A 13,171-nucleotide genomic window follows, 5' to 3' on the forward strand; every position below is an offset into this window, starting at 1 on the left:
AACCTATTGATTCAAGTCATTAAAGCTTTTCATTTTTAATACGTTTTGTAAAAATAAAAAATAAACATAATTCCACATTGACATGATGGGATATTGTGTGTAGGCCAGCGACCAAAAAGATCTAACACAACATAATATCAAATAGTCAAAGGGGTTGAATACTTTCTATAGGCACCGTATGTTTTGAGGTGTAATCACCAGTACAGCTTTTTTACACTCACATGGATTTTTCATCCCGGTGCCGGGTTACCTTCAGATGAGCCTCGTTTAGCAAAACGGAGAACACAATCGTGTTGGTGAGAATCCACTTTCCATGTCGTTATATTCATTTTTGTAGGCCAAATTGTTGGTAGGATACAGATGTTTTCTTAAGACAGATTTTAGAGATGCCTCCTGTTCTGAGAAATAATTTATGTTTTTATATATATGTTATTAGTTATATGCAGGTCGTGAGGTCTGAGGTCATTTTCTCATCTGCCTGAAGGTAAGTCCACCAGTGCACACAGCACAGACCTCTCGCCTAGACGAGACTAAGTCCACATTCCAAACACTTAAAAAGACACACCCTATCCCCTCAGCCCTCAAATTAAGTGGACACTTCTGATGACGTATCATGATGTCTGACGAGTATACACTTGCAGGGCGAAGGAGGAAGGAATGATTTGTGAATGGACTGCACTTTGCCGGAAATTCATCACTCATCCCGCGATGATTGTGTTTTCAGTGCTTTCTATGCGTTAGTCAATTATGATTACAAGTCATCTTAAATTAACTATATCATTATTAATATACGCCTACTGTATGATGACTAGAACATTAATTAGCTAACTAACATTAGCCTGCCTAGCTAATTCTGAAGAATGATAATGTTCAATTTCTACAATTTCTAAAAGTTAACCAAACAAAAACATATTTACTTTTATGAGACGTGTTTGTGTATTAGTAGTAATAGTAGTATTTACATTCGTTTTTACTTAAACTTCTATTTTGGCTCCAAATTGACGTTGAGTTAAGTTTTTGTGGGACAATCATCGCAAATTTAATAATGTGGCGTTTCAGGCCCCGAAGTGAACCTAATTTTTCACTCGCAAACTCCGTTAAAAACCAGGGCTGAGGGGCTTACGTCCCTTACTTGGCTAATAATTTGGACCGACGACAAATATGGACGCAGGGATTCCCATAAGGATAGGGTTTAGGACCAAGGGCTGCCTACTTTGATTTGAAACTCAGGCTAAGAAGAGGTAGAGACGTTGAGGGTATATATACTTTCTACAGGTTCCCCATTAATAAATGTCCCACAAGAAACACTGACCAAAACGTTGGTTCCTACCTTGTCACACTTTGCGGTGTCGCCACGGCCTCATCAATAGGCACACACTGTCACACAACCTACATAAATAGATCTTAAATAAACATGTAAATATTGATTTGAAAATGTGTTTCTAAATGCCTCATGAGGTAAAGGGAAATGCACCAATGCGTTTCCAAATATCACAGACAAACTTCTCAATCAAATGTGTAGAATAAAAAAACATTGCAGAAATACAACAGAGATCAGTAGATTACCATACTAGTATTGTCTGGTCAAGACAGGACCATACTAGAATGCCATGGTGGTAATTGAATGCCCTCTTCTACAGCAGTAACCCACTATCAGACTTCTAGTTGGACAACCTGCCAATTATAGTGATTGATACATTAATCATTTATTAATTTATTTCAGAGAAATAATGCTGCTGATATGAAATACTAGGCTAATATATGCTGGTGATACACTTAGCCTTACCTTACTGTGGTGGGAAAAGTACCCAATTGTTGTACCTAAGTTAATGTAAAGATCTCTTATTAGAAAATGACTCAAGTAAAAGTGAGTCACCCAGTAAAATACCACTTGAGTAAAAGTATGTTAATTACTTGTTTTTAAATAAACGTAAGTATCAAAAGTAAATGTAATTACTCAAATGACTTACGTCTCAAAATATAATTATAAATAATTTCAATTCTTATATTAAATAAACCAGAACCATGATTTATTTTATTTATGGATAGTCAGGGGCACACTCCAACACAGACAAACTAAGCATTTGTGTTTGGCAAGTCCGCCAGATCTGAGGTAGTAGGGATGACCAGGGATGTTCGCTTAATAAGTGCATGAATTAGACCATTTTTCTGTCCTGATAAGCATAAAAAATGTAATGAGTACTTTTGGGTGTCAGGGGAAATGTATGGAGTAAAAAGTACTGTAATGAAACAGGCAGGGAGCAGGCCTCGAACCCCCGACCTTCTAGCCCGATGTCCAGCGCGCTAAAAGCATGCAGTACATTATTATAACATTATAAATTACAGTACATTATTTTCTCTAGGAATGTAGTGCAGTAAAACATAAATAAATAGTAAATACAGATACTTAAAATGTATTTACTTAATTGTACTTCACACCACTTTCTACATGAGAGCACATATGGAAATAGAAAATGTGTCTGATGGAAAAATAAACATTTCATATCAATGGGATTGTTGCGGCGGCACCGGTTTGATTGACACTGACATCGTCCAATAACAATACGATTTTTCCCCTGCAACAACCAATAGGAGTGGTGCATCGTAAACATCTCCAAAGAGCTGGCGTCGTGCTGGAAACCAGGAGGCTAGCTAGCTCTTTCCAAAAAGGCATATGATAAACAGCCAGCTAGCTAGGTTTTGGTCCTATCTAGTCACCATCCATCTACACCGGCGTTTCAAATCCCCTTTTTCAGTATAATATGGTGATTTCATCAAGCAAAAACGGACAGGTACGGCCTATCAGCTAAATTCACAGGTAAGAAGACCAGCGGGGTCTGTGATGTTCATTATGCGTTTTAAAATTAGCTTCGCCAACTAGCCTGTTTTCGGCTAACGCTAGCTAGCTAGGTTAGCTACACTTCTCTGACCTAAAATCTGGAATAGGGGTGGGGGGCACGGCTTGACAATAAAATACAGTCCTATTTTTTTAACGTTGTAGCTAAATGTTTGATAAATAGTATATTGATTAGTTTCACATCAACGCTTACTTCACAAGCCAACTCACTGGCTAACGTTAGATGACTCAATGTTAGTGTTAGCCACACCTGGCTAGCAGGCTAGCCAGAGTGACAACTAACTTGGCTGGCTTTGATTGTTCTGTCTCACGGATTCAGTTTTATGCGATACCCTTCAATTAGAAGACATCTAAATTATTATTATTATTATTATTGGTCAGAAACCCGGTCATAATTGGGGCTGTTGTCTTACATTTTGTCAAGGCATTTTAAACTTGGAATGCTTATTAGTTAACCAGCCAATTTACTGCATAACTAGTTGGCTAACTAGCCAGGCTACCTTTTTTGTTGTTGTAAGATTTCCATAGCCATTTGCCACTCAGTAACGGTTCACGGGTTCCCCTACCAAGAGCTAGCTGACTGATCTTTAGTGCCCCTTTCAAGAGCTAGCTGACTGATCTTTAGTGCCCCTTTCAAGAGCTAGCTGACTGATCTTTAGTGCCCCTTTCAAGAGCTAGCTGACTGATCTTTAGTGCCCCTTTCAAGAGCTAGCTGACTGATCTTTAGGGCCCCTTTCAAGAGCTGGCTGACTGATCTTTAGTGCTCCTTTCAAGAGCTAGCTGACTGATCTTTAGTGCCCCTTTCAAGAGCTAGCTGACTGATCTTTAGTGCCCCTTTCAAGAGCTAGCTGACTGATCTTTAGTGCCCCTTTCAAGAGCTAGCTGACTGATCTTTCACTCACGACTGTGGAAAACCATTGATTGTCATCTGGACCTTGCCATATTTTCCTAATGACATAGCTAGTTAACCCAACCAAGCTGGGTTAGCCTTACAGTCTGGCACGTTACCTGTGTTTTAGCTGTTTAAACTCTAGCCAACCATCTTATCAAACTTATATTTTTGACAGAACGGGTTGGATCAAATACATTGTTTTGTTGTTTTTAAAATGCAGAAGTCCTCATTAAAATAGTTCCTCTTTATCAAAACAACTGACAGAATGAGATGCAGTCTGTTAATTAACGTGACTGCCCATCACAATGCCATACATGGGTTATGTACCATGTTTGTCTTGTCAGAGGGAACTCCTGGACTAGAACAGAATGTATTACATGCTCATAGTGAATATGCAGGGTGCCAATGCCAAGCAACTATTGTCCTTGTCACCGCAAGACAAATCAGAGCATCTGCGCATGCAATTGAACGTCACTAGCCGAAACCGCTATCATCTGAGGGGGTTTGATTGATTTCGCCCGGGCCCCTGAATAGGCGGGTTTTGTTTCGGCTGAAAGTTGATTGCATTCGATTTGGAAGTGGGCTGCCTTCCGGTCGTGAGTTAAGTTCCCCGTTCAAAGCCCACGGCGAAGTCTGCTTAAAACAAAAGTTTTGTAATTAATCACGTGTAGTAATTAGTAGCATTCGGTGTTCTCTCATGCAAAAAGGAATTGCTTTTGAAAAAAAAAATGTTTTATCAGAAAATTCAACCATTTTTATTTGATCGAAAACAGATGATGTATGTGTCTGAACGATGCACCATGCTACCTCGTTGACAACATGACCAAACGGCACACATCAGTGTTCTATTTGAGAAGGGCTCGTCTCCTCCGCTTTCGCCCTTTTCAAGTGACGGGCCTATGCTTGGCGCCCCACTGTTCAGCATAATCGAATCTGCCCATTGTCCAGTCATGCCACAGCACTGTGAACCGCGGCACATTGAAGCATATGATTGGTCTAGTTATGGAAAGGGCCAAGGAGATTTGATGCGCGTTTTAAAGAAACGCCCCTCAATATTAGAGTGGAGCTGAATGGAGAGGGAACGTTCTCCGCTGAGTTTATACTGTAACTGTAAAGGGTAGCGCGGTTTTATGTACAATATTGTCTACAAAATTAGGTTGCTGTAACACTCGTTCCTATTGCAGAATGCAGCGTTTTGACAGCATAACGTTAATTTAATTCACACATGTATTAGTCCCCTTGTTTGGTGGTTTGTCATTAGGCTTTGACAAAGGAAAGGGGGCAGGCGGACCTGTAGGATGTTTTAGCAGGGAAGTTTTGGCCTGATTTTTTTTTTCTTCTTTCTTTTAACTATGAAAATAATTTGGTCAAACATTGGGGATCCAGAAGTGGCAATTTTGACATTTTAGTATTGTGGAGATGGTAGGGGGACTCACAACTCGCAAATATATCATTTTTTAATCTGTAAAGTAAACTGGTGGCAGATACCTTAAACTAATAGGCATAAATTACCTGAGTAATGATATTCATTAGATTTTTTTTTTTAAAGTTGGGTGATTTTGAGAAATGAATTGTTATAAACAAGAAGATTTTCCAACACTCAGCACTTGGGAAACAGATGAGGGGAGGCCAACCCTCCTGGAGAGCCTGCAGGACTTTCTTCCAGCCATGTGTTAGAGTTCACCCAAAATGCTACATGTTTGTGACCTTACCTTGAAAGCAATCTATGATTTGGTTCCTCACAACCATCAACCATTCATATAAACTTTTCCTGTGCAGCGCCTTGGTGTAGTGGTAACATTTCACAGCACGTGTCTCAGAGAACTTTCCACCTGAGAACCGGGATCAATCCCTGCTTCCGACCTTCCCACTGTTTCCCCCCCATCTCCCCATATCATGTCATTACTGTCGGAATAAGGTGTCAAACTACCTAAATAAACAAACAAAAAGTATTAGCGTACTTAAAATATAATCTGCCAACAATCTCAACAAAGTTGACTAACATAGCTGACTAACCTGGGAAACCAGCTCTGCTCTTCATAGCTGACTAACCTGGGAAACCAGCTCTGCTCTTCATAGCTGACTAACCTGGGAAACCAGCTCTGATCTACATAGCTAACTAACCTGGGAAACCAGCTCTGATCTTCATAGCTGACTAACCTGGGAAACCAGCTCTGATCTTCATAGCTGACTAACCTGGGAAACCAGCTCTGCTCTTCATAGCTGACTAACCTGGGAAACCAGCTCTGCTCTTCATAGCTGACTAACCTGGGAAACCAGCTCTGATCTTCATAGCTGACTAACCTGGGAAACCAGCTCTGATCTTCATAGCTGACTAACCTGGGAAACCAGCTCTGATCTACATAGCTGACTAACCTGGGAACCAGCTCTGCTCTTCATAGCTGACTAACCTGGGAAACCAGCTCTGATCTTCATAGCTGACTAACCTGGGAAACCAGCTCTGATCTTCATAGCTGACTAACCTGGGAAACCAGCTCTGCTGACTAACCTGAGAAACCAGTTCTGCTCTTCATAGCTGACTAACCTGGGAAACCAGCTCTCATCTTCATAGCTGACTAACCTGGGAAACCAGCTCTCATCTTCATAGCTGACTAACCTGGGAAACCAGCTCTGCTCTTCATAGCTGACTAACATGGGAAACCAGCTCTGATCTTCATAGCTGACTAACCTGGGAAACCAGCTCTGATCTTCATAGCTGACTAACCTGGGAAACCAGCTCTGCTCTTCATAGCTGACTAACCAGGGAAACCAGCTCTGATCTTCATAGCTGACTAACCTGAGAAACCAGCTCTGCTCTTCATAGCTGACTAACCAGGGAAACCAGCTCTGATCTACATAGCTGACTAACCTGGGAAACCAGCTCTGATGACTAACCTGAGAAACCAGTTCTGCTCTTCATAGCTGACTAACCTGAGAAACCAGCTCTGCTCTTCATAGCTGACTAACCTGGGAAACCAGCTCTGCTCTTCATAGCTGACTAACCTGGGAAACCAGCTCTCATCTTCATAGCTGACTAACCTGGGAAACCAGCTCTGATCTACATAGCTGACTAACCTGGGAAACCAGCTCTCATCTTCATAGCTGACTAACCTGGGAAACCAGCTCTGCTCTTCATAGCTGACTAACATGGGAAACCAGCTCTGATCGTCATAGCTGACTAACCTGGGAAACCAGCTATGATCTTCATAGCTGACTAACCTGGGAAACCAGCTGTGATCTTCATAGCTGACTAACCTGGGAAACCAGCTGTGATCTTCATAGCTGACTAACCTGGGAAACCAGCTCTGATCTTCATAGCTGACTAACCTGGGAAACCAGCTCTGATCTTCATAGCTGACTAACCTGGGAAACCAGCTCTGCTCTTCATAGCTGACTAACCTGGGAAACCAGCTCTGCTCTTCATAGCTGACTAACCTGGGAAACCAGCTCTCATCTTCATAGCTGACTAACCTGGGAAACCAGCTCTGCTCTTCATAGCTGACTAACATGGGAAACCAGCTCTGATCGTCATAGCTGACTAACCTGGGAAACCAGCTCTGCTGACTAACCTGAGAAACCAGTTCTGCTCTTCATAGCTGACTAACCTGGGAAACCAGCTCTGCTCTTCATAGCTGACTAACATGGGAAACCAGCTGTGATCTTCATAGCTGACTAACCTGGGAAACCAGCTGTGATCTTCATAGCTGACTAACCTGGGAAACCAGCTCTGATCTTCATAGCTGACTAACCTGGGAAACCAGCTCTGATCTTCATAGCTGACTAACCTGGGAAACCAGCTCTGCTCTTCATAGCTGACTAACCTGGGAAACCAGCTCTGCTCTTCATAGCTGACTAACCTGGGAAACCAGCTCTCATCTTCATAGCTGACTAACCTGGGAAACCAGCTCTGCTCTTCATAGCTGACTAACATGGGAAACCAGCTCTGATCGTCATAGCTGACTAACCTGGGAAACCAGCTATGATCTTCATAGCTGACTAACCTGGGAAACCAGCTGTGATCTTCATAGCTGACTAACCTGGGAAACCAGCTGTGATCTTCATAGCTGACTAACCTGGGAAACCAGCTCTGATCTTCATAGCTGACTAACCTGGGAAACCAGCTCTGATCTTCATAGCTGACTAACCTGGGAAACCAGCTCTGCTCTTCATAGCTGACTAACCTGGGAAACCAGCTCTGCTCTTCATAGCTGACTAACCTGGGAAACCAGCTCTCATCTTCATAGCTGACTAACCTGGGAAACCAGCTCTGATCTACATAGCTGACTAACCAGGGAAACCAGCTCTGATCTACATAGCTGACTAACCAGGGAAACCAGCTCTGCTGACTAACCTGAGAAACCAGTTCTGCTCTTCATAGCTGACTAACCTGGGAAACCAGCTCTGCTGACTAACCTGGGAAACCAGCTCTGCTCTTCATAGCTGACTAACCTGGGAAACCAGCTCTCATCTTCATAGCTGACTAACCTGGGAAACCAGCTCTGCTCTTCATAGCTGACTAACCTGGGAAACCAGCTCTGCTCTTCATAGCTGACTAACCTGGGAAACCAGGTTAGTCAGAGCTGGTTTCAGTAGCTATAGTTAGCTAGCTAACACCTGTTTCAGTAGCTGCAGTTAGCCGGCTAACACCTGTTTCAGTAGCGCTGCAGTTAGCCGGCTAACACCTGTTTCAGTAGAGCTGCAGTTGGCCGGCTAACACCTGTTTCAGTAGAGCTGCAGTTAGCCGGCTAACACCTGTTTCAGTAGAGCTGCAGTTAGCCGGCTAACACCTGTTTCAGTAGAGCTGCAGTTAGCTAAAATAAGGATTAGCCACAATAGTGGACTTCGCAGTTAGCCTTTTATTGATAGTGATGCTAATTAATACATAGTAGAATTATGCCTTAATTGAATAGATCAGGCTAAACAAGGTTGGAATATTATTTAAAATCAACAAAAGACAATTGTTTATTTGACAAATCTGTTGAAATCACACTGGATGTATTATACTTTAGAATTGCATTTGGGGCATCATTATTTCACTGTACAGCCTTACCTATGGGTTGTGGATCAATGACATGGGGCATCAGTCTACTCAACCCAATGTCTCCAGTCTGCTCTACTGGCAACCCAATGTCTCCAGTCTGCTCTACTGGTAACCCAATGTCTCCAGTCTGCTCTACTGGCAACCCAATGTCTCCAGTCTGCTCTACTCAGCATGATCTTCTCTTGATTTCAATATTTTCCTTTCTGTCTTCACTGGAAAACATATATGTGAGTGTGTGGGGCAGGGGGCCTGTTGCAGCTGGTGAATATTGTACTTTCCCTCTTCAGTCTGAAATTACTGTTCCGTGGATGGGAAGAGGGAGACTGTATCCCAGTGTGCTGGGGGAGGGGGTTGAGGCAAGCTAGGCTATTTATAAAGGGCCGTTTCCTTTAAGGCTAAAAGTCACCCCCAGTCCAGTGAGAAGTTTATTGGACTGGCAATAACTGGCCACTGGGAGCCTCTAGCCCTGTGGAAAAGTCCTTTCCCCCTCCCGCTATGTGTCACTCTCTCCAAGGCCAGCTAGCATTACCCACATTGTACAGACTAGTTTTGAACTGAAACGGTATCAAAAACAGGCCCTACAAAGTGGTGACTAGCCTAATAGGTGGCAGATCAAATCAAATTTATTTGTCACATACACATGGTTAGCAGATGTTAATGCGAGTGTAGCGAAATGCTTGTGCTTCTAGTTCCGACAATGCAGTAATAACCAACGAGTAATCTAGCTAACAATTCCAAAACTACTACCTTATAGACACAAGTGTAAGGGGATAAATAATATGTACATAAAGATATATGAATGAGTGATGGTACAGAGCGGCATAGGCAAGATGCAGTAGATGGTATCGAGAACAGTATATACATATGAGATGAGTATGTAAACAAAGTGGCATAGTTAAAGTGGCTAGTGATACATGTATTACATAAAGATGCAGTAGATGATATAGAGTACAGTATATACGTATACAAATGAGATGAATAATGTAGGGTATGTAAACATTATATTAAGTAGCATTGTTTAAAGTGGCTAGTGATTATATTTTATATCAATTCCCATTATTAAAGTGGCTGGAGTTGAGTCAGTGTCAGTGTGTTGGCAGCAGCCACTCAATGTTAGTGGTGGCTGTTTAACAGTCTGATGGCCTTGAGATAGAAGCTGTTTTTCAGTCTCTCGGTCCCAGCTTTGATGCACCTGTACTGACCTCGCCTTCTGGATGATAGCGGGGTGAACAGGCCGTGGCTCGGGTGGTTGTTGTCGTTGATGATCTTTATGGCCTTCCTGTGACATCGGGTGGTGTAGGTGTCCTGGAGGGCAGGTAGTTTGTCCCCGGTGATGCGTTGTGCAGACCTCACTACCCTCTGGAGAGCCTTACGGTTGTGGGCGGAGCAGTTGCCGTACCAGGCGGTGATACAGCCCGACAGGATGCTCTCGATTGTGCATCTGTAGAAGTTTGTGAGTGCTTTTGGTGACAAGCCAAATTTCTTCAGCCTCCTGAGGTAGAAGAGGCGCTGCTGCGCCTTCTTCACGATGCTGTCTGTGTGGGTGGACCAATTCAGTTTGTCTGTGATGTGTACGCCAAGGAACTAAACTTACTACCCTCTCCACTACTGTCCCATCGATGTGGATAGGGGGGTGTTCCCTCTGCTGTTTCCTGAAGTCCACAATCATCTCCTTAGTTTTGTTGACGTTGAGTGTGAGGTTATTTTCCTGACACCACACTCCGAGGTAGAGTCCTGGAGCCGACAAGGTGTAAAATGTCTCTGTGCCCTTGAGCAAGGAACTTAACCCCAATAGCAAGGTGCATAAAGATGGCGGCCCCCATCGCCTCATTGGCTAAGTTCGGCGTATCGCTACTTTTTTGTTTTGTTTGTTTCTTCTTGTATCGGCGTTAGCGCGGTATACATGATCTCAATTTTAGCTCCAAGACGACGGCAATTTTTAAAAAGCGAAAAAGTAGATTGTGCTGATTTTATAGTTGCGCCATAGTTTCAGAACTCTGTAGATGGTGTTCAAACGATGACGTCATATCTGAATTCCGCCATCTTTATGCACCTTCGTGCTCCTGGGGGCGCTGGACAAGGATTGCCCCTGGCCTTGACCCCACTGCCTGAGTGTGTCTCGGGGAGATGGGATATACAAGAAACAGATGTGATAATATACCTAATATAAGCACTCCCAAATAATAATAATTATTAGTTTATTAGAGAATAACGGGAAAATATTAAGACCCTTAGATTGTATTTCTACGTTTTGTTACGTTACAGCCTTATTCTAAAATGGATCACATTGTTTTTTTCCCCTCATCAAATCTACACACAATACCCCAAAACATGTTTTAGAAATGTTCGTAAATGTATCAAAAATACTAACTGAAATGTCACATTTTACATTAAGTATTCAGTCAGTACTTTGTTGAAGGACGTTCGGCAGTGATTACAGCCTCGAGTCTTCTTGGGTATGACTCTACATGCTTGGCACACCTGTATTTGGAGAGTTTCTCCCATTCTTCTTCGGTGGGTTATCTCAAGCTCCTGTCACGTTGGATGAGAAGCGTGACTGCACAGCTATTTTCAGGTCTCTCCAGAGATCTGGTTCAAGTCCGAGCTCTTGAACCAGATCTCTGGTCTACTTAAGGACATAGAGACTTGTCCTGAAGCCACTCCTGCGTGTCTTGGCTTTGTGCTTAGGGTTGTTTTCCTCAGTCTCCCAGTCCCTTGCCCTGAAAAACATCCCCACAACATGATGCTGCCACCACCATGCTTCAGCGTAGGGATAGTGCCAGGTTTCCTCCAGAGGTGATTCTTTGCTTTCAGACCAAGGAGTTCAATCTTGGTTTTATCAGACCAGCGAATCTTGTTTCTCATGGTCTGAGTTATTTAGGTGCCTTTTGGCAAACTCAAGGCGGGCTGTCATGTAACCTTTTACTGAGCAATGCCTTCCATCTGGCTACTCAGTGCTGCAGAGATGGTTGTCCTTCTGGAAGGTTCTCCCATCTCCACAGAGAAACTCTGGAGCTCTGTCAGTGACCATTGGGTTCTTGGTCACCTCCCTGACCAAGGCCCTTGGGCGGCCAGCTCTAAGAAGACTCTCTAGGTGATTCCAAACCTCTTCCATTTAAGGATGATGGAGGCCAATGTTCTTAGGGACCTTCAATGCTGCAGACATGTTTATGCCTCAACACAATCCTGTCTCGGAGCCACATTGGAGAATTCCTTTGACATGGCTTGGTTTTTGCTCTGACATTCACTGTCAACTGTGGGACCTTATATAGACAGGTGTGTGCCTTTCCAAATCATGTCCAATCAATTGAATTTGCCACCACAGGTGGATTCCAATCAAGTTGTAGAAACATCTCAAGGATGATCAATGGAAACAGGATGTATCTGAGCTCAGTTTCGAGTCTCATAGCGAAGGGTCTGAATACTGATGGAAATAAAACTTTAGTTTTTAGATTAGACATTTTTCAAATATATTCAAGTCCTTTTTTCTCTTTGTCATTATTTGGTATTGTGTGTAGATTGAAAATAATTAGGGACCTATAAAATCTTTTTTTTTTGTCTGATTCGGTTGACCCCAAATTCAGTTTCTTCTGATTTGGTTTTCCGTTTTCCACTTTTTCAGGTTTTCCCTGAAAAAAAATAGAATGTCCAATTTTGTAGTTTTTCTAATTCCTCAACAATATTTAAACCACATCAGGAGACCACCTTTTTGAAGTCTGGGAAAAATGTGTAGTTACCCTTTTAAAATGCAACTGTGCACCAACCAGAGACCCCTGTTCGGTTAGGGATGCTTCTGTAGCGCTCGTGTGATGGCAGATTTCTCAAAACAAAATGGCTACGGGATCGACGCAAATAATCCTGATCTCCTTCTGCCAGGTAGACAGGCTAATTTGTCGTCTTTTCATCTCTATAAGAAGGTTATCATTGGCATCATGGCCAACGGCTAAACCATGTATACACGAGGGCGGGAAAATGCCAATTACTGATGCATGTGGTTCATGTCTTATGATTTAACTTGGGCAAATTAATTCATTTTTCTGTTAAGTTCGATACATTTAGTTGATTTCCTACTAAGTTCAACATTTTTGAATAGTGTTGAATTCAGTTTTAATGTCTGGATTTCGTCATTGTTCTCCAACACAGAATTTATATATTTTTTTTAAATGTATTTATTTTTTGTTTCAATCTATTAGTAATTAGTTAGTCTAATTTGTTTCTTCTTTAGCTCCCCATCCTGTAAACTCCTTGTACTCGTCTGTCTAAAGCTCTGGTTAGCTAATGGGCTCCAGTTTCCACAACAACCGACATTAGAGAGAACTGTTCTCTGTCTGCTAATAAGTGTCTGAAAACCCCCTCTAGTCAAATGACAACTCTGCTGTAT

At 42.4% G+C, this 13,171-nt stretch overlaps 1 protein-coding gene across 4 annotated transcripts in view; it reads left to right on the forward strand.

Annotated features, from left to right (window-relative positions):
* Window positions 1–2,609: 2,609 nt before the first annotated feature.
* LOC110490874 (cytoplasmic protein NCK1) overlaps window positions 2,610–13,171 on the forward strand; it is a 51,479-nt gene continuing 40,917 nt past the window's right edge. For 2 of the 4 annotated variants that reach the window (XM_036945642.1, XM_036945644.1), the window contains exon 1: window positions 2,626–2,818. Coding sequence is in view for 2 of the 4 variants with exons in the window: in XM_036945641.1 (XP_036801536.1) it covers window positions 2,763–2,792 (30 nt within the window). In the remaining 2 variants the exon portion in view is untranslated. Of the gene's footprint in view, window positions 2,819–13,171 lie in introns of all 4 variants that reach the window. The other 2 variants (XM_036945641.1, XM_036945643.1) reach the window with 2 other exon arrangements.

This window comes from Oncorhynchus mykiss, chromosome 15, assembly GCF_013265735.2.
Source record: "Oncorhynchus mykiss isolate Arlee chromosome 15, USDA_OmykA_1.1, whole genome shotgun sequence".
Classification (NCBI taxonomy): Eukaryota; Metazoa; Chordata; class Actinopteri; order Salmoniformes; family Salmonidae; genus Oncorhynchus; species Oncorhynchus mykiss.